General features: G+C 42.7%; 1 protein-coding gene across 1 annotated transcript in view; it reads right to left on the minus strand.

Moving 5' to 3' along the window:
• Positions 1-22,723, minus strand: part of LOC126187863 (DNA polymerase epsilon catalytic subunit 1) — a 332,843-nt gene that overhangs the window by 37,829 nt on the left and 272,291 nt on the right. The window contains exons 32-33 of the mRNA XM_049929181.1: positions 16,920-17,074; positions 5,199-5,328 (exon numbers count right to left, since the gene is read on the minus strand). Coding sequence (XP_049785138.1) covers positions 5,199-5,328; positions 16,920-17,074 — 285 coding nt within the window. The remainder of the gene's footprint in view (positions 1-5,198; positions 5,329-16,919; positions 17,075-22,723) is intronic.

The raw sequence follows: 22,723 nt of genomic DNA on the forward strand, positions 1-22,723 counted from the left end.
AATATGATTTGTACTGTTTTTACTGTGAATGATTATAACATCAAAGAAACATTTTCGGTCAATATTCTCACAAAACACCTGCTATTTTTACGTAATTAAGAGCTTAAAAAACATTAGATGTTGGCTCTGTTTACATATCTGACACGAGTGTTAGCTGAAATACTTGTGACTTTGCATACTTTTTTCCCGCAAATGGTTTATTTATTAATTATCGAAACATGTTTACAACTTTTTAGTCATAATGAACAGGAATTTTACGAAGCCTGACAGTGGAAACCTTCCAAAATTTCAGGCATTTGTGACTTAAGCCTGCATCGTTCAGTGACAACGTGAGCCTGCATCTCTATTTATTTAAATCTGTACAGCTGGTCCCACGGTAGTTGTCATGGCCAAGTGGATAAGGCAAGACACAGTAATGCTGTAAATTGTAGGTTTATGTCCTGCCAGGTGTAATCCCCCCCCCTTCATGTTTGTAACACATTCTGAGACTTTGTTACTCATGAAAGTTACGTATTTTTCTGCAATATTCATTGTTATTTACATTTAAGTGTGCACCTTCTCAGTAATAAGTATCTTTGATTTTGTGACTTCCGTATGTTTAGAAAAATGAAACTGCTGCAGATGAAATTGCTGTGTGTGAAACAACCGACAGTGACATTTTTCTTTTTTATTTTCACAAGCAATTCACCATTTTTCTTCTGAATATGTAGTGATTTCGTAGTGCGTGGTTAGACAGGAATCTAAGAGCACAACTTACATTACTATGAATGAAATTAACAGCAATCATCTTTATAACGCTTGCTTGTCACAAGTATTTATCTGCGATTGGATCCTTAACAGTAGTCGACAGAGATGAAAGATCCTTGCCATAATATTTTTAGACTACACCACTATATATGAAACATTTTGATTTATCAGATGTATGTTATAAACTACGACGAACTTTCAATACTTGTACTCACCACATGCTCACAAAAATGGATTTTTCAAATTTTGTTTTTTAGACTCAAATTGTTGACGTGTAATATAGGGAAGTAGGCTACTTCATCATTTGGATCTGTAGGAGTGAGTTACGACCACATTCTACGCATTTTCTTATCCTTTCACACTCTCTTGAACAATCTTTAATGTTTTTTTTATAGAAGTATTTGTACGGTATGGCACTACACACCATTCCCAACTCATATTCCAAAATGTAAAATCCAAAACAAAATGTCAATGTAAATGAGAATAAAATGACATAATATGGCATTTGAGACAATTTCCAGAGCACAATCAAATAACCAATCGTTATTACGCATACTTGGAAACACATGATGAAATGCACTGCCATGAGTAACACAGTGGAGTTGACGTGGGGGTGTGACAGTCTGTGGACACGGTTGAAAGCATTGCGCTTGAATTTCTCCAAGAGAACCGAGCAGTGTGTGCCTGTTCAAAGTTTGTCATTCTTCTGTCCTTTGGCAAAGTCCTCCGAGTTCACGGGAGGAGAGTTAACGGCACAAGTGCGGAACAGGCAGTCAGCAACGATGTTGTCAATTCTGGAAATATGATGGATGTCTGTGGAGAACTGTGACACATACTCCAACTGCCGCAATTGGCACGGCACACAATTGCTATTATTGCCTGCAGATGCATGGTTAGTGAAAATTATGAAGGGATGAGCTTCTACTGATGGGCAGAAGTATTTCACTGCCTCAAACATTGCAAGCAACTTGTGATTGTAAGCATTTCATGCACATTGTGACTCTGAAAACTTTCATGAGAAGAAACCAATTGGCTGCCACTGAAGCATTGTTGAAGCACTGCTCCAATGGCTGCCTGGCTAGCATCCATGACCACGGCCATGGCTAGTTTAGTGTTATGCACGGGGTGAGCGAGCAGCGTTGCTTCTGCAAGGCCTCATTTGGACTTGCTTCTCTTCATTGCATCCGTCCAGTTAAGAGGAGTCCTTCCTTTCGCAATAGGTGTTCCAGCACTGCAGGGCAGAGGACCATGGGCTGCGTGATGGTCGAACAATGCCATGTCGCAACATGGCCTTGATCTCAGCCGTTGCTTCAGCGAGTCGCTTGGGCGCAAGTCAAAATGGACGGCACGAGGTGAGTAGGCCAGGTGCAGTCAAAATTTAGTGGACCAACAAATGTTTTGACGTCCCTCGGTGCACCAGGTGGGCGAGTGAGCTCTGGAAATTTGTCCAGTATGTCTGCGTACAGTCTGGGGGACTTCATTGGTTTAACGTTGAAGAAAGTGGTCGGCCATCGCTAATTTGAAATTTGCCATCGAATCAATCAGCAGGGTGTTCATGATGTCGGCTCATAAGTTGTAGGGGCCAAGGAAATCTGCACCCAGGACTGGCTTGACGAGATCAGCCACAGCAAATGTCCAAAGGAACGTGCCATGCTGTCCAAGGTCTAAATTTCGGTGATGACTGCCATATGTTTTTATTGTTTAAGTCTTTGATGCCATAACAGACAGCACCTCAGCCTTCTGGCAGCTTCTTAGCATACATCGGGGGAAAATAGACAATTGGAACCTGTGTTGACAAGGTACTTCACACTGCCAGCCCGTTCAGTTGCGAAGAGACGCCTGGATGTTGCACTGAAGCCACGTGCACCTAGGCCTGGTTGCAGCTGACATTTGGGTGCAAGCAGGGAGGACAAACCTTTGTCAATTCCTTGCCAATGCGGGAATGATACCAGCCTAGCCTGCTCTGCTGCTGCTCTAACGTCACTGACGTACCTCCAGAACGGCTGGTACTGCACTACCAACTGTGCGAGCAAAATAGGCGGTATTGGGACGTGCTGCTGCTACGGCACCTACTGCCCCTGTCCATGAGTGGGCCAACCGGTCGACCTGCGTGTTGACTGCTGCCACCTGTGTGGCCAAGTCCTGAACTAGTTGGGGCAGGTCTGCATCCACGCCAGTGGCTGCAGCAGATGCATATCGGTGCGGAGTCAAATTTGCCGGCATGGCAACGGCATTGTAGGCTGCCATTGCAGTGGTATTGAGCCCTGTTGCCAGCATGTCATGTACCGATCAGCCAAGTCTGTGACTGCATACAGCTGCAATTCTGTTTGCTGTTGTGCTAGAAGGCTGCGCAACCAGATAACATGCAACAGCGAGTCTCGGACCATGTCAGACTGTGCAAGACTCCGCATATGGCGCATAAGCTGAGATGGCCTCCTGTCGCCGCACTCCTCTTGGGCCAGCAAGTGATGCAGCCGTTATTGCTGACATGATAAAATTTGCCGTATTAACTCCTGTTTTTGCCAGTTATATGAAGACTGTGTCGGTGGGGTGGTGATTATGTCCCGCACTTCAGCTTCGTAATCTCGATCCAGTTGGCTCACAATGTATTTGAATTTGGCTAGGCCGCAGATGGTGATGTTTCTCAAGAAAATCCCCTCCACTTGGCTGAACCACATGATTGGGTTGCGGGGCCAAAAGAGCGGCAACCTAATCAACACACGTCCTGTGCTTGCCGCCGCTCCCATAACAGTGGGTGGTGTTGGTGTGGCCAGCTGGTACCGGGTGGGCAGAGACTGTGCTTGCGGAGAGTGCCTGTAGCTCGCTCTCCAGTCACTGGTTGCGTGTTAGCAGCTCATCTATTGTCTTTTGTCTACTGTCTATTGTCTTTTGCAGCTTTTCCAAAGTCATTATCTTGCTTTAGCACCTAGTTCACAATGGTTTGTTCAAAAATTCATTCTAAGTACATGAGGGTGTACATGTTACATCACTTGCAGTTTCACGTCACAGTGATGAAAGATCGTCACCACGTATTTAGCCTAGTGGTCACGTCAGGGTCACCAGTGAAGCGGGAACATGTGGGCATCGCCACTTACAAGCTAGTCATCCAGTGAGCCGACTTTACTATCTCACCCATGCACTTTGTTCACGATGTAAGCTATGGTGACTGTGTGGTAACGACAGCTGATAACTACACTTGCCAAAAATGTATTTATTCTGCCAAAAGAGTAAATGAACAAGTGACAAAAATGAAATCAGACTGCAATGTCCATTAACCAGCGATCGCGATAATTGTCTTTGCTTAACAGTTCCACTTGAACACTGATGCCAGAGGATGTACACTCCTCGATGATAAGTGTGTCATCCGATTGGGTGAGAAGAGTGGACACGTGTCCAGAACGAAATGAACTTTTTCCTCGGGATCGCAGGGTGCTGTGTATTTTGCAGATGCGACAAAGTCAAAGTGGAAACAAATGGGAAGCACCAAACAAACTTCCGTACGAGTCTGTGGGGAGCTCATGTAAAGCTCGACCCACATGGCCTGCGGATTGAAGTTATAGACTCTCGAAATAAGTGTCCATACTGTGTGGCACTTAGTTTGCACTGCCCGTAGCTTTTTCTGTTGCATTTGTGGGCACCACACGTTGCCACAATTTTGCCTATTGACAGGTATGCACGCCGCGGATATCTGATGCAGCTAACTTGGGCCGACCATGAGCAGCTCTGGTCTGTTCATGTGTTTTTGCTGCATGGCTGCCACATCCATCACAGTTGTGATAATAATTTCTTTGTGGTGACTCGTTTTGGGCAAGCACAGCCATTTTCAGACAATAGCCTTAGATTTAAGTGTAAGCAAACGGTTCCCACCAATGTACATGCAAGTAACCAAAAATGCATTATACTCATTACTCAGATACATGTTGTGCATTATTCCTCACCATTAACCATTACACAGATGCAACTAGTCATCACAAAGAAACAACTATTATAGCAACAGTGACAGATGTTGAAGGAAAATAAGGACTTTTATTACAGTCACAAAACATGGTATATAATCTACATTACTTCTACAACTGCAACTGTGGAAAAAAGGAGGCCTAAAAACAAGAAAGACAGTACATACATACTGAGTGTTTGTAGTACTTTAGAAGCTATCTAAATCTGGAAGATATTCCAGAAAAAAAAATCAAATATATCATAAATGCATATTCCACTGTATTGGAATACGGAGGTGAAATTTTTTTACTGAAATGATGTTATTGGAATGTACTCAGATTGTGAAAGTTCTAGTGTATAAAGAATAACAGAAAAATTGCAAAATTTCAGTTGTTTCCAAAAATTACACAAGAAAATTATAATTTTTTGAGATCCAAATGTTCAATTAAACTGTGCTTAGTCAGTGCATTATTAAATTAATAATTAAAAAATAGTTAACAATGAAATACAAGTACCTTGCACACTGCCTTAACAAATTCTAATGCCGGATTCTTATTGACTGTTGAGTTTATTAATAATGGTGATACTTCATCATCAGCAGTGGGTCTATGTTTGCGAGCTTTCTCCTGTATAGACTCTGTCATCCTGCAAAACATTTATTTCTATCAGTAACTGCATACTGCGACATCTACACTGCACTACTGTGGGATGATTTGAAACTGGGAACAATAATACAGCAAAAATGTTAATAGGAGTATAAGGACAAATACATTCAATTACTCTGAAGAATAGGGAAAAGATCAAAGACCACACTTTCAATGTCACTTGTCTTCCACCAATGCCAGAACCAAATGAGTTGTTACCACTCATTGCTGTGAGTACATGGCATTCTCATAGAAAGCAAGTTCTCACACACAAAGTACAGAAGCACCTCCATGATGTGCAAATATCAATATTAAAACTGTAAAAAGCATTAATTTTGTCTCTCTTCTTGGTGAGACTGCTATATCAAGCAGTTACTATTCCCAGTGCAGACGATCAGCCTTTTACTTACTTCTAAATATAACATGGAAATTACAATATTGAAACTTGTAAGTAAATGGCAGTTCCTGAGTCAGAATACACACAAAGTTCTATTTTCTTAGAAAATTATGTATATTTTTGGGAGAAAAAAATAAATATTTTAGGATGCAGCAGAAAGGACAATTCTGTATTAAAATATTGATACAAACATATTTCCAGTTATCAGTGCACACAAAGTTACAGGTGTTTGATTGCTTTGCATACAAGACATGTCATAAAAATGATTCGGAGCATGTAATAAATTATAGAAGCAACTTCTTGATGTAAAATAACGCACATAATTTATAGTTTAAATTACATTCTTGTACATTCCACTGTTGACTCAAATACAAAATGCAGCTATCTTTCTAATGTGTAATTTTTTTGCTTATGTTTATTTTTGTGAAAGTAGCACTCTATTTTTCATCAATTACAACACCTAAATCATTAAATAGGATGCAGTATGATGATATTGTTGACCAATGAAGATGACTAGTATGGTAATTCACTGTTCAGACTACAAATGTAATTATCTCATTGGTGATTACACCAACCCACACATTTACCAAGGACCAATGTCAAAATGTTTTTCCATAACAGTAAGGGGATTTTCATGACACCACTGATGAGGGTTTTGGGTATTACTGATGCACAAGCAACTCCATCAGTGACAGAATTAATTAGTGACTAGCAATCGCCAATGAACAACATTCCTATAACTGACCTTCGCTGCACGTGTGAAGGTGTTGCGCTCACTTAATGGAATAACATGTTTCTTGATCACGTGATTATGTTACAATGGTATTGTGGACTAAATTATAGAGCAAATGTAACTAACTGCTGTTGACATTTGCTACAGTTTTATACGTGGGCATCAGTGTATGTGGTTTTCATTGGACTATCTTCTACTTACTGAAGATTGACTTTTACTACATCTGTTACCGTGTTCAGTATATGCATACATACATTAATACTTGTTCCATAGATCATGTATAACGACATTTCATAATGATGTGGAATGTGTCACTTTAATGTAAGTTTTCTTTACACAAAATAATTCATTTATTTTATTTTACAGTTACTACTTCATATCTAAATATTCACCTATTGAGTAGGAGGAGTCACCATTCAGAAATTCTTTTAATTTGCTTTTAATGGTTGGTTGACTATCTGTCAGACTTTTAATGCTATTTGGCAAATGACCAAAGATTTCTGAGGCAGCATAATTCACACCTTTCTGTGCCAAAGTCACATTTAACCCAGGTTAGTGATGATGACCCTTTCTTCTAATGTTGTAACTAAGCACTTCACTGTTATTTTTGCATTGGAGTGGGTTATTAATAACAAATTTCATACGTGAATATATGAAATCTGAAGCTACTGTGAATATACAGAGTCCTTAAATAAATGTCGGCAAGGTGATCTTTGGTGGGCTCCAGCTATTATTCTGATTACACACTTTTGTGTAAAGAATACTTTTTCTCGTAATGATGAATCATATGATGTCATATGAAAGCAGTAAACGAAACAGGTATAGTAGGTTAACTTACTGATATGTTTATCGCCAAAATTTGCAATAAACTAATCATTTCAGCAGATCATCCATATGCATCTTCCAATTCAATTTCTCATCAATCCACATGCCCAGAAATTTTGAATATTTGATTCTGTCTTAGCAACAGCCTTCTGTTCATAGTCTATATTTATCAATGGTGTTATGCCATTTGTACAGAATTGTATATACTGTGTTTTCTCAAAATTTAGTGAGAGTCCATTTGTAGAGAACCACTTAATAATTTTCTTAAAGGCATTATTTGCAATTTCCTCAGCTGATTCTTGTTTCTTGGGGTGTGATTACTATACCTGTATCATCAGCAAAAAGAACTAGCTTTGCATCTTATTGAATATAGAGTGGTAAGTCATTAATATATACACTCCTGGAAATGGAAAAAAGAACACATTGACACCGGTGTGTCAGACCCACCATACTTGCTCCGACCACTGCGAGAGGGCTGTACAAGCAATGATCACACGCACGGCACAGCGGACACATCAGGAACCGCGGTGTTGGCCGTCGAATGGCGCTAGCTGCGCAGCATTTGTGCACCGCCGCCGTCAGTGTCAGCCAGTTTGCCGTGGCATACGGAGCTCCATCGCAGTCTTTAACACTGGTAGCATGCCGCGACAGCGTGGACGTGAACCGTATGTGCAGTTGACGGACTTTGAGCGAGGGCGTATAGTGGGCACGCGGGAGGCCGGGTGGACGTACCGCCGAATTGCTCAACACGTGGGGCGTGAGGTCTCCACAGTACATCGATGTTGTCGCCGGTGGTCGGCGGAAGGTGCACGTGCCCGTCGACCTGGGACCGGACCGCAGCGACGCACGGATGCACGCCAAGACCGTAGGATCCTACGCAGTGCCGTAGGGGACCGCACCGCCACTTCCCAGCAAATTAGGGACACTGTTGCTCCTGGGGTATCGGCGAGGACCATTCACAACTGTCTCCATGAAGCTGGGCTACGGTCCCGCACACCATTAGGCCGTCTTCCGCTCACGCCCCAACATCGTGCAGCCCGCCTCCAGTGGTGTCGCGACAGGCGTGAATGGAGGGACGAATGGAGACGTGTCGTCTTCAGCGATGAGAGTCGCTTCTGCCTTGGTGCCAATGATGGTCGTATGCGTGTTTGGCGCCGTGCAGGTGAGCGCCACAATCAGGACTGCATACGACCGAGGCACACAGGGCCAACACCCGGCATCATGGTGTGGGGAGCGATCTCCTACACTGGCCGTACACCACTGGTGATCGCCGAGGGGACACTGAATAGTGCACGGTACATCCAAACCGCCATCGAACCCATCGTTTTACCATTCCTAGACCGGCAAGGGAACTTGCTGTTCCAACAGGAAAATGCACGTCCGCATGTATCCCGTGCCACCCAACGTGCTCTAGAAGGTGTAAGTCAACTACCCTGGCCAGCAAGATCTCCGGATCTGTCCCCCATTGAGCATGTTTGGGACTGGATGAAGCGTCGTCTCACGCGGTCTGCACGTCCAGCACGAACGCTGGTCCAACTGAGGCGCCAGGTGGAAATGGCATGGCAAGCCGTTCCACAGGACTACATCCAGCATCTCTACGATCGTCTCCATGGGAGAATAGCAGCCTGCATTGCTGCGAAAGGTGGATATACACTGTACTAGTGCCGACATTGTGCATGCTCTGTTGCCTGTGTCTATGTGCCTGTGGTTCTGTCAGTGTGATCATGTGATGTATCTGACCCCAGGAATGTGTCAATAAAGTTTCCCCTTCCTGGGACAATGAATTCACGGTGTTCTTATTTCAATTTCCAGGAGTGTATTAAAAACAATAAGGGACCCAAGATCCTGTGGGACACCATTCTTGATACCTCGCCTGTTAGAGAACTCTCTGTACTGTTAATTGAAACTGGAAAGTCCTGGGTGGCATACAAACAATCGAAAGAATGAGGGCAACTGATCACTGTACAACTGGAGCACTGAGTGGTAGCTACACACTCACATACACACAGGCAACTACATTGTGCAGTAGCGTGACACAGAAGAATTTTTCTTCAGTTTATATGCTGCCCATACATTAAAAGCCCCTATTATCAACTTGTAGTGGGATACCTGTCATTTATCTGTTTCTATAACTATTTTTAGAGGTAAACTCTTCATCATAATATGAGCATGCTGGTGCTCAGACAGACAATTTTCATGCTATACCTTTTCTTCATTTTTGAAACAAGTCTTGCTATTTTGTTTGAGATTCATTCCATGCCTGTAATATTATTCTTAATTTATTCTTAATTTTCTTCTTAAAATATCTGATCTCTGCTCTGTTCCTCTGTAATAAGACATTTCTTCTTCTTCTTCTTCTTCTTCTTACTGTATTGTTGGCATGGTAAATTTATTGATTATTAGCAGACTTTAAACTGTCAAACTGTACGCACCATGCGCTGTCAAACAGCCCATTCGCATTTATTCCTCATAGCAGGATGAGTCAAGAAAGTTACCTTAAGAGAAACAACAACTGCATGGCATTAACATCTAGTTTCAATGATTTGCATAGTACTGCAGCTGACCACATCCCCATCCCATCCTTATGGATTGGGGAAACCTCTGAAACCCTGATCAGAATCTTGTTACCTCTAGCGTACTGCAATTAGGGTAGATTTCAATGCATTTATTACAATATTTAGCTAGTGGGCACTTCCATTGCTTCATTTAGCTGTAGTACTGCATCTGTACTAAGCAGAGACACCAACCACTCAGCCTGGGCAAGCTAGCCACATTCCTGTGGTCACCAGTGGTTGAGAGTGGTACGTTGCACACACGTTGCTTGGCAGCACACCATACCCACCCTTGTCACTTTTGTTGGTTGGAGGGAATGCTCACTGCTGTGGGTAAGGGGCAGTGTCTGTCATTTAGTGGCCACCAGTGACTCTAAGCCGATGAATTTTCCTCTTTGTTCTTGGATTAGTGAGGATAGTTTCTGTTATGGCATTACAAAATGTATGATATTAATGACCAAATTATAAATTTAAATTGGCCCAAACTTATCATTGTCAAATATTCTTCATTATTCCAATTGTGTGGTAAATTATACTCTGAAACTAAAAGCTCACCTTTCAATAGAGGAATTTTATTTATAAGAAGCGTGCAGATTCTAACCTTTCAAGTATTGGTCAGTTGGAAGATGTATATTGTTTATTCTCTGTGGTCTTGCTATTTTTAGTTACTGTCATAAGATGGTCAATCAGCATCAAAGTAACTTTTAAAATATTTTTGAAAAACACTGAATTTATCATTGTAACCTAAAAATATTTAACACTTGCTTAGTATACTCTCATTTATGGTTAAAAATGATCATGCAATGGTTGTCCTTATATGAGCAGAGAGCTTTTCTTGATCTATTTTCGTACGGGATGATTGAGGGACTGCGGATGAATGTAAAATCAATAGCACCTTCAGCTGTCTATATTTTGAATGTAATTTATTTATGTAACCTGTTTTGGCATTTCACTGGGCTATCTTCAGGCCTCTTGACCGATGTGCAGGAAGAATCCAGCCTCATGTGCAATCAAGATAGGGGCCACCATTCAGTAACTGGTATCTGCAGACTTCTGTTCAAAACAAATAAGACATACGCTATGTGATCGAAAGTATCTGGACACCCCCAAAAAAAACATATGTTTTTCATATTAGGGGCTAACTGCAGCATGATCGAGTGCGAGTACTATGACACTGAGACAGGAGGTGAGAAAACTTGGCTTTCATGGTCGAGTGGCTGCTCATAAGCCACACATCACGGCGGTAAATGCCAAATGACACTTTGCTTGGTGTAAGGAGTGTAAACATTGGAAGATTGAACAGTGGAAAAAAGTTGTGTGGAGTGACGAATCATGGTACACAATGTTGCCGATCCGATGGCAGGGTGTAGGCATGGCGAAAGCCCGGTGAACGTCATCTGCCAGCATGTGTAATGCCAACAGTAATGCGGTGGTGTTATGGTGTGGTTGTGTTTTTCATGGAGCAGGCTTGCACTATTTGTTGTTTTGTGTGGCACTATCACAACAAAGGCCTAAATTGATGTTTTAAGCACCTTCTTGCGTCCCACTGTTGAAGAGCAATTCGGAGATGACAATTACATCTTTCAACAAGATCGAGCACCTGTTCATAATGCACGGCCTGTGGTGAAGAGGTTACACGACAATAGCATCTCTGTAATGGACTGGCCTGCATCCTATAGAACACAGAACACCTTTGGGATTTTTTTTTTGGGGTGGGGGGGGGGGGGGGGTGGACTATTGTAACTGCACTTTGTTCATACAATATTAATCAAAAATACTGAATCATTATCAACTGATAATTAATTTCTGCAAACTAACACAGAATGCTACATACAAATATGCTAATACACTAATGGGAAAAAAATCACACCAAGGAGTTGTGTGACATAAATGAAAGTTGGAGGCATATTTTTATATATGAAAAATGTGTATTCAAATTTTTCACGCATCACATAAGATTGGCTCTAGTAGTGCCATTATGAGGAAAGCCAATCAGGTTTCCTGTAAATTATGCTGTAAGTGTCATGAGTGTTAGTTATCTTTGAGCTTGGATGTGGTGAGTTGGTGTTAGTCAAGACTGACTTTAAGGTGACAAAGACACCACTATCAACACCTAATAGTGTTTGAATGAGGTCATGTAATAGGGCTATGAGAAGCTGGATGTTCCTACTGTGATACTACAGAAAGGCTTGGCAGGAATTAGCCACTCTACACAATTGCTTGCAACGGTGGTCATGAGTACGTACAGTCGCAAGTAGATTGGGCTGCAGATGGCCATGTGGCACAACCAAGAGGGAAGACCATTGTGTTTTGCATATGGTTCTGGTGTGGTACTGCATCTGCAGCAGCAACATTTGGCACTGCAGTGACATAACAAACTGTTACAAGTCAGTTACATCAATGACAGCTCCAAGCAAGACACCCTGTAGCGTGCATTCCTCTTCCCCGAGACCACTGCTATTTGTGACTTCAGTGGTGTCAAGTACGAACTCATTGGAGGGCAGGGTGGTGGTTAGCTGTACTTTCTGACGACACCTGGTTCTGCCTCAGTTCCAGTGATGGCCATGTGTTGGTTAGGAGGAGGTCAGTTGATCTGGGGTGTGATTTTGTATGACAGAAGGAACACTCACACACCCAAGCACCCTGACTCCAAATCTGTACATCAACCTGATGATTCTACCTACTGTGTTGCCACTCATGAACAGCATTCCAGAACATGATAATGTTTGGCCACATACCGCTATTGTAACCCAACATGCTCTACAGAGTGTTGGCATGTCCAGTCGAGCAAGTATGGGACGTCTGCGGAAGGCAACTCCAGCATCGTCCACATAAAGCATTAACTGTCCCTGTATTGTATTAGCTGACTAAGCGCAATGGGCATGGAACTCCATCCCACAAACTGACATATGGCACTTGTACAACGCAATGCACATACGTTTACATGCTTGCATTCAGCATTCTGGGGGTTACACCCGTTATTAATGTTAACAGCATTTCACCTTTGCAATGGCTATATCACACTTACATAAACCTGTGATCCTGCAATGTTAATCACTTAAATATGATACCTAGACAAATGTATTCCTGAAATTTTATTACTCTACATTAATTATTTTTTGATGCTGCGATTTTTTTCCCATCACTGTATTTCAGAACAGTTGCTAGTTTCCCAAGCTATTGTCACACACACACACACACACACACACACACACACACACACACACACACACACACACAGAGCCGCTGCAACCAGACTGCAACTGTTGTGTTGAACAAAAGCAGCAATCTGGAGTGGTGGTGGTTGGTTGGGGGGGGGGGGGGGGGGGGGGGAGATGGAGGAATCGCAGGATACAAGTAAGGGGTAGGAGGGGGGGGGGGGGGATCCGCTCTCTGGTACAGAGCCTTCACAGACAGACACTGTCCCGCCAGCAAACATATTTATTGTGCCATATCTCCACACACTCCCAATCCTCCCACCACTCCCCTGCAACCAGCTACAAAGGAGCACCCCCTTCGTCATGTAATACCAGCCCATACGGGAGCAGATGAATCCTATCCTTTATCAGGGTTTTGATTTTCTATCATCATGCCCCCATATGAGAGGCAGCTACCCAATATCTTTCCCAATCCTCCTAAACTGATGTTCTATTACCCTCCTAGCCTCCTCAACATACTAGACCATTCCCATGCCACCCCAGCCTCAACCCTTTTCCACATTAACCTGTGATCTTTCAATGTTAATCATTTTAAGTATGTTACCTAGACAAATGAGTTCCCGAAATTTTATTACACTACATTAACTATTTTTTTTTGTGCTGCAACTTTTTTCCCTGTTACTGTTTGTATATGGTATCCATACATGTATGACAACATTTATTGCAAACCTGTTCAAAAATAACAGTAGTTTGTAAGATGTTAGAATTTAATTACATTTCCTCTTGTGTTTCACAAAACTGACAAATTTTAATGAGAGCAATAGACTGTTGTAGCAGCTGTGCGATTCCATGTCATGTGATCGATTGTCTGCGAATGTATTTTTCAAATGGCGGATTTGTCTTATAATTGTGCAAGTACGGTACATCAGTTTTGCTCTAATCATTGCACAGCTTTTTATATTGAAATGACTACCAACCAGCTATCCTGCAGGATAAATGGCCACTGCCAAACTGTGGCCAAGAGCAAAGTCGCACCACCCTGTGGCACAACATGCAGCAGAACGAAACATGCTTGATTTCAATAGTTGGTTGCTTCACTATCTGGATCCTTCCCTCCACTACCAGCTTTACTGAACTGCGCAGATGGGAGTAATCCTTACAACACATTCTCCACTACCGAAATCATCCTGGACTCAACCTAGGGTAACCTACTGCCCCACATACTCCACCCAACAGTTTCCGCCCTCTGCCCCCTCACCCTTGTTGTGCAGCACTCTCTGCTGACATACCCACTGGTCTTTTCACCTTCTCTGCTTCTCTCGTGTTCTGCTCCCTGTTTCCCTCTCCTCTCCCTTCTCCATAACCTCTTGACACTGCACCTGGCAGCCTTGTTCTGATATCCCTCCCCATTCCCTGCCTCACTCCGTATGGCTGCTTTTGTTCAGCATGACAGCTGCATTCTGGATGCAGTGGCTGGAGATGGTGGTCATGCGCACGTGAGATGTGGCTGCCTGTGTGAATGTGGTTGTGTTTTCTTATATGGACAAGACCTTGGTCGAAAGCTCAATGTGTAACAGTCTTTTATTGTGCCTGTCTGCAACTTAACGTGTCATCTTTACAATGTGTAGCAATCTATCATTTTCATAATATTTTTGGTAAGACATGTACGACAGATTTCTCAAGTGGCATAATAAGACTTGCATAAAAAAATAAAGTTCCTGAGTTTCTTGTGAGCTGCATAGCGCCATGTGTAAAGACTTAACTATTTCTTACTATTTCAGAATGTGTCTTGTCAGCCTGTCACTTCTTTAAGTCAAGTTGTGCCATAAATTTTTTGTCTCTTATTCAATGCAATACCTCTTCAGTATTTAACCAGTCCACCCTCTTTTGTAGCAGCACATTTCAGAAGTTTCTATTCTTTTCTTGTTGCACTGTTGAATGTCCACATTTCACTTTCCGATAAGGTTGCACTCCAAGCAGTTACTTCTGAAAGAGGCACACTGACACTGAAAATTAATGTACATACCAACATATTTCTCTTTTTCAGAAATCTTTCCTCACAATTGGCTGTCTACATTTTATATTTTAATCATTTATTACACAACCAAAATAGGCAAAATTTTCTGCTTCTCTTAGGGCCTCACATCCTGTGCTAATTTTCTCAGCAGCATCTGACTTAATTCATCCAGACTCCATTACTTTTACTGATGTTCATTTTCTAACTTCTTTAAAAGCCTCTATCCTTTCGTTTTAACTGATCTTCCAAGTCCTTTGTCATTGTTGACAGCATTCTACATCTACATCTACATCCATACTCCACAAGCCACCTGACAGTGTGTGGCGGAGGGTACCCTGAGTACCTCTATCGGTTCTCCCTTCTATTCCAGTCTCGTATTGTTCGTGGAAAGAAGGATTGTCGGTATGCTTCTCTGTGGGCTCTAATCTCTCTGATTTTATCCTCATGGTCTCTTCGCGAGATATATGTAAGAGGGAGCAATATACTGCTCGACTCTTTGAAACTTTAACAAAAGCCCATACCGAGCTACTGAGCATCTCTCCTGCAGAGTCTTCCACTGGAGTTTATCTATCATCTCCGTAACGCTTTCGCGATTACTAAATGATCCTGTAACGAAGTGCGCTGCTCTCCGTTGAGTCTTCTCTATCTCTTCTATCAACCCTATCAACCCTATCTGGTATGGATCCCACACTGCTGAGCAGAATTCAAGCAGTGGGCGAACAAGCGTACTGTCTTGGCCTCCTCAGGGAGGGTATCCCCTTCAAAGGCCAGGATAAAGACACCAGTATCGATGTGATTGTCTTTCGGACCCTTCTGAACATGCCAAACAAAGTGAACACACCGCCATCCGAGATTGTCCCGAAGTTCCTCATCAGTTTGAAGGATGAGGTCCCTGTGAAAAATTACACCTTGAACCATATTCAAATACTGGTGGGAGTAATCGACACAGGAATTGTGCCAAGATGGTCACAGGCACAACTGGCCGCAGACTGGGCAACAACAAACCCGATCGCATCTTGCTCTGAGAGACCAATTCGCCAAACTTGTCCTCAATGTGTTCCACAAAAAATTAAGTTTTGATAGTAGTGAAAGTATCCCCATCAGTTCACGTGCAAACCAGATAGTGGGGAAAGGTTTCGCCCCTTGCCTATGAGCCTGACCCTCCTCCCAGAGGGTACAATGCAATCATCAATCCTTAGAGTTTATTTTAATTTTTTAAATATATCCTTTCGTTTTAACTGATCTTCCAAGTCCTTTGTCATTGTTGACAGCATTACAATGCAATCATCAATCCTTAGAGTTTATTTTAATTTTTTAAATTTATTTCCCCTTTCGGAGTTTCTCCTTAATTTTTTTAAAGCTTGTTCATGTACAGGTTGAGCAATGAGGGATACGCTACAATGCTGTTTCCCTGTGTGTACAGGTTGAAAACGTAACTGATTTCCTCAAGTATTCCTCTCCTTCATGTTCAAGACTCCACAAATGGTAGTCATGCTTTCACTTCCTTAATTTTATCCCAGATAGCCTGAGAATTTTCAAAGAGTTTATGCTGTTCAACTTTGTCAAAAGCCTTTTTTAAATTAACAAATTATATAAAAGCAGATTTCTCATTCTTAAATCCCTCTTTTAAGGTAAGTGATAAGGTCAGTATTGCCCCACATGTTCCCACATTTCTCCTGAGCTCAGACCCAAACTGATCTTCCCCTAGATCAGCTTCAACCAATTGTTTCATTCGTATGTAGACAATTCATTTCAGTATCTTGTAACCAAAACTACACATTAATGCAATTAAAGAGAAAATGTGTTGGCTTTGTATTGTATGAACATAAATGTCAACAAAGAGGAGCATGTGCGACAACTAGCTAATAGCATTGCACAGCAAAAGTAGTAATACTGGAGATGGATCTTACTGGTATAGCCTGAGAGCCATTTCTTCTTTGATGAGGTTGCGAGCAAAATCTGCTGCTGTAGCATGAGCAGCCAACCCCAATGGTGCAAGCTGTGATGGTGTTTGGCTGCTTGTGACCCGTCGCCGCCTGATTGGTGTTTGTGGACCATCTGATTCCTGGCAGGAATAAATGCAGTTAATGATTCACATGCATGTTTAACCAATCTTTCATAAAGACACTCTGACAATTTTTTCACTCAAACAAAAGTGTAGAGAGATTTCAAATATTTTCCTAACACAAAGCAACAATGTGTACCCTGCTAAGACAGAGAAACTTTCTTTGACCATACAATAATTAGTGGGAAGACAAGTGAATATTGCAATTAAAAATGGAGACAGAAAAAGAAGTTATTATTACACATACATATCCCTTTTCTCTGTCCTCATTTTTAATTGCAGTGCGTATGTTAGACACCACCATACCAGTATCTATGGGAGGGGGGTAGATTTATAAAAAGCATTATTAAAATAATGTTTTAAAACATCTAAACCCTTTTTACCCCCCCCCCCCCCCCCAAAGGTCACAGTACCACAACCTTATTTTTATATACATCATGCAATATACAACAGAAAGATCTCCATTAACACAGCCTCTCTTTAAGTGTACTTCTTACTGTCTCTAACTTTTTTCCCCTTTTCTTATTATTTTTCCTGTCCTAATTCTAACTGCACAGTTAATTTCCTTCCTCCGTAATCTGTCTTTACCCTCACTATGGCCTATCATCTAAACTGGAAAAGTGCATACCCATGTACTATCTCTCATCTATTCTTTCTGGCACCTGACCCCTCACATTTGTCCACCTTCATCCTCACTCCCGGTGGGTCCCTTTCATCCTTGGGTCTTAGAATGGGGTGCAGGTAAGGTGGTGGCTGAGCAAAGCGTTCTACACAGAGACAGATGGAGAACACTTGCAACGTTGGCAGTTTGCCCTTTCAGTGCTCTCAGTACTACACTGTCAGGCGTCAGCTGAATGGGGTGCTAAGCAGTCATGTTCCTAGCGATATTGTTCCTTGTGTGAGTTTCCCCATTCCAATACATACATTGTGCACCTAGTAAGGAATATTCTACTCATACTTTAATTTCATATTTCAGTCATACGTTCTGAGCAATTTGTCCCGCTATTTTTATGGATTCCAAGCTGCTTTTGAACCACTGAGTTTGATGCAATCTATATGACCACAGAAGTAATGCATTTTTCATCCTTATACGCAATTCTTCCTAAGTGAAAATCCACTCTCTTCAACTTGTGGTAGAGATCAGTTGGAAATGTTTTATAAGGGATCATTGAATTTTTCATTTATATTGTCATGAACATATGGTTGCTGCACAGATCAATGTACACTCCTGGAAATGGAAAAAAGAACACATTGACACCGGTGTGTCAGACCCACCATACTTGCTCCGGACACTGCGAGAGGGCTGTACAAGCAATGATCACACGCACGGCACAGAGGACACTCCAGGAACCGCGGTGTTGGCCGTCGAATGGCGCTAGCTGCGCAGCATTTGTGCACCGCCGCCGTCAGTGTCAGCCAGTTTGCCGTGGCATACGGAGCTCCATCGCAGTCTTTAACACTGGTAGCATGCCGCGACAGCGTGGATGTGAACCGTATGTGCAGTTGACGGACTTTGAGCGAGGGCGTATAATGGGCATGCGGGAGGCCGGGTGGACGTACCGCCGAATTGCTCAACACGTGGGGCATGAGGTCTCCACAGTACATCGATGTTGTCGCCAGTGGTCGGCGGAAGGTGCATGTGCCTGTCGACCTGGTACCGGACCGCAGCGACGCACGGATGCACGCCAAGACCGTAGGATCCTACGCAGTGCCGTAGGGGACCGCACCGCCACTTCCCAGCAAATTAGGGACACTGTTGCTCCTGGGGTATCGGCGAGGACCATTCGCAACCGTCTCCACGAAGCTGGGCTACGGTCCCGCACACCGTTAGGGGGTCTTCCGCTCACGCCCCAACATCGTGCAGCCCGTCTCCAGTGGTGTCGCGACAGGCGTGAATGGAGGGATGAATGGAGACGTGTCGTCTTCAGCGATGAGAGTCGCTTCTGCCTTGGTGCCAATGATGGTCGTATGCGTGTTTGGCGCCGTGCAGGTGAGCGCCACAATCAGGACTGCATACGACCGAGGCACACAGGGCCAACACCCGGCATCATGGTGTGGGGAGCGATCTCCTACACTGGCCGTACACCACTGGTGATCGTCAAGGTGACACTGAATAGTGCACGGTACATCCAAACCGTCATCGAACCCATCGTTCTACCATTCCTAGACCGGCAAGGGAACTTGCTGTTCCAACAGGACAATGCACGTCCGCATGTATCCCGTGCCACCCAACATGCTCTAGAAGGTGTAAGTCAACTACCCTGGACAGCAAGATCTCCGGATCTGTCCCCCATTGAGCATGTTTGGGACTGGATGAAGCGTCGTCTCACGCGGTCTGCACGTCCAGCACGAACGCTGGTCCAACTGAGGCGCCAGGTGGAAATGGCATGGCAAGCCGTTCCACAGGACTACATCCAGTATCTCTACGATCGTCTCCACGGGAGAATAGCAGCCTGCATTGCTGCGAAAGGTGGATATACACTGTACTAGTGCCGACATTGTGCATGCTCTGTTGCCTGTGTCTATGTGCCTGTGGTGCTGTCAGTGTGATCATGTGATGTATCTGACCCCAGGAATGTGTCAATAAAGTTTCCCCTTCCTGGGACAATGAATTCACGGTGTTCTTATTTCAATTTCCAGGAGTGTATATAGCAAGCAATATCATAGCCACATAATCAGGAACACACTACAGATTTTGTAGACATTGCAACTGTCTGCCACAACTTCAGATTACCACAGACAGCAACAAAAAGGACATGCACTGAAAAGATTATAACTGCAGAAGTGAAAATATTGTGCTCAAGTGAACACGACAGCATTGAGAATAAGTTTTAATAGCAACTTGACTCTACCTGGACCAGCCAAGACAGGAAGTAATGTAAAGAATATATGTGAAACTACGCAAGAAAAGCCCCACTGATCTGTGAGTAATAACAATGAAATATTTCTGAGTGAAAATATAAAAAAATGTACTGTGTGTTACTCAACAGTGACTTAATGTAATGTATTTCTAAATAATTCTTAGTGTTGATTATAAACTTGTGCTTTATTTATTCAAGTGAACCTTATGAACTACTGATGTAAACAGTCTTGTTCTTGCACAGTTTGTCAAATAATTTTTATCTTGTTGTTCTTCTTTATGTTGTTCAGTGTCTCATAGTTACAGTAAGCTGGTTTATTTGTGTTGACAAGCATCATCAATACCACCCTGGTTTGTGACGGATGTTATTGCTCGATCACCAAGCGATAATATCAGATTTCCTGGTATGGGTTGTAGGGAATTTTTCGAATAACACTGAGTAGACACTGGTGTCCACCACAACTGAATTTGGGTGGAGGAATGTCAATAATTATTTGTTAACCACTTTTTAAATACACTGTATGTTGTCCTACTATGGCAATTCTCAGAGCTCTTTGACCCTGAAGCCTTAAATATTAGTTTACTCTCAGCAATAAACCCTTTGTCTGCTGACCCTGCATGTACAACATAAGTCAACTACCTTTACCTATCTGAATTGTAAGACCACCAAATCCATCACTCATTATCCAGCAAATTGACCTTGTATGATTTCACTGATATAATAAATGCGAGATGTCCCACCATCTCAAACCTCCGACAGTCTCCTTAAAAATACAGTCTTTGCATCCACAATATCACTTCTCTCCAGGAGCAATTTTCTCTCTTCATTCATCTTACGATATCGAAAGCCCACGTCCTTTAATATCAAATACCATCTGACACAAAACACTCTTCAAGAAATGGTCCAGATCACCTACTTCCTTCTTACAATTGCTCACTTTCCTGGCAGTTTGAAAGATGCTTTATAAACAATATAACAACCAGCACACATACACTGGAGAAGAAATTGTCATTACACGTTCAAAGTACACTCAGAAGCGTGTGCAACAGACAAATGGTTGAATGATGCTCTTGGCTGGAGTGTCATGTAGTACACTGTCTCCTGCTACTGTGCATCACCCCACCACCTGCCATCTTAGCTACACTCAGCTGCCCTTCCTTTTTAACTTTTACAACCTGTCTATCTCTCCTATCTGGGGAAGGGTAGTATGTAGCTCACTTATCTCACATGCCTACTGCCTCTTTGCAGGGGATCTGTGATTTGTTGGACACTACAAAAGGTGAGATAATATTACAACTCTAATAAGAAAGAAACTAGGAGTTACATTAATATACTCTGAAATTTGAATTAAGCAAAACACAATATTTAGCTGAGGGCAGTCTTCACTGACAGTATGTAATAACAAATGACATGTACTGAAACCATAGCTAGGTACACAGAACCATGATCAAGCCAAAGAGAGATAGTACTGAACCAAGAGAGAATATCAAAGTGAGAACGGGAAGATTCCAATAAATCTTACCACATGGCTGGTGCCTTGTTCTAAAGTCATAGTGTGAGATACTCGCACTCATGGAGTGATTGAAAATGCTTGTGCACGTGGGCAACATTGCTGCATTCTGTTCAATGTGATGAACAGCTAGCTACTAACTGCAAGGTGGTAAATGCTTGTAGTAACATGCATGACAAAATAGCAGCTGCTGGTCTGTCTTGATCAACCTGAATGGGCAAGAGTGGCAGCATTTTAGACCTTAAGCAGGGTTTCCACTTGTTGCAACATAAGTGACACTAGTTGGCTGCCACTGAACTGGTGTCACTGAAGTAGCATTGGGAACACCCAAATCTACATCTACATTTATACTCCGCAAGCCACCCAATGGTGTGTGGCGGAGGGCACTTTACGTGCCACTGTCATTACCTCCCTTTCCTGTTCCATTTGCGTACGGTTCACGGGAAGAATGACTACCGAAAAGCCTCCGTGCGTGCTTGATTCTCTCTAATTTTACATTCGTGATCTCCTCGGGAGGTGTAAGTAGGGGGAAGCAATATATTCAATACCTCATCCAGAAACGCACCCTCTCGAAACCTGGACAGCAAGCTGCACCACGATGCAGAGCGCCTCTCTTGCAGCGTCTGCCACTTGAGTTTGCTAAACACCTCCGTAACGCTATCACTCTTGCCAAATAACCCTGTGACAAAATACGCTGCTCTTCTTTGGATCTTCTCTATCTCCTCTGTCAACCAGACCTGGTACGGATCCCACACTGATGAGCAATACTCAAGTATAGGTCGAACGAATGTTTTGTAAGCCACCTCCTTTGTTGATGGACTACATTTTCTAAGGACTCTCCCAATGAATCTCAACCTGGCACCCACCTTACCGACAATTAATTTTATATGATCATTCCACTTCATATCATTCCGTACGCATACTCCCAGATATTTTACAGAAGTAACTGCTACCAGTGTTTGTTCCGTTATCATATAATCATACAATAAAGGATCCTTCTTTCTATGTATTCACAATACATTACATTTGTCTATGTTAAGAGTCAGTTGCCACTCCCTGCACCAAGTGCCTATCCGCTGCAGATCTTCCTGCATTTCGCTGCAGTTTTATAATGCTGCAACTTCTCTGTATACTACAGCATCATCTGCGAAAAGCCACATGGAACTTCTGACACTATCTACTAGGTCATTTACATATATTGTGAAAAGCAATGGTCCCATAACACTCCCCTGTGGCACGCCAGAGGTTACTTTAACGTCTGTAGACGTCCCTCCATTG

Source organism: Schistocerca cancellata, chromosome 5 (assembly GCF_023864275.1).
Source record: "Schistocerca cancellata isolate TAMUIC-IGC-003103 chromosome 5, iqSchCanc2.1, whole genome shotgun sequence".
Lineage (NCBI taxonomy): Eukaryota > Metazoa > Arthropoda > Insecta > Orthoptera > Acrididae > Schistocerca > Schistocerca cancellata.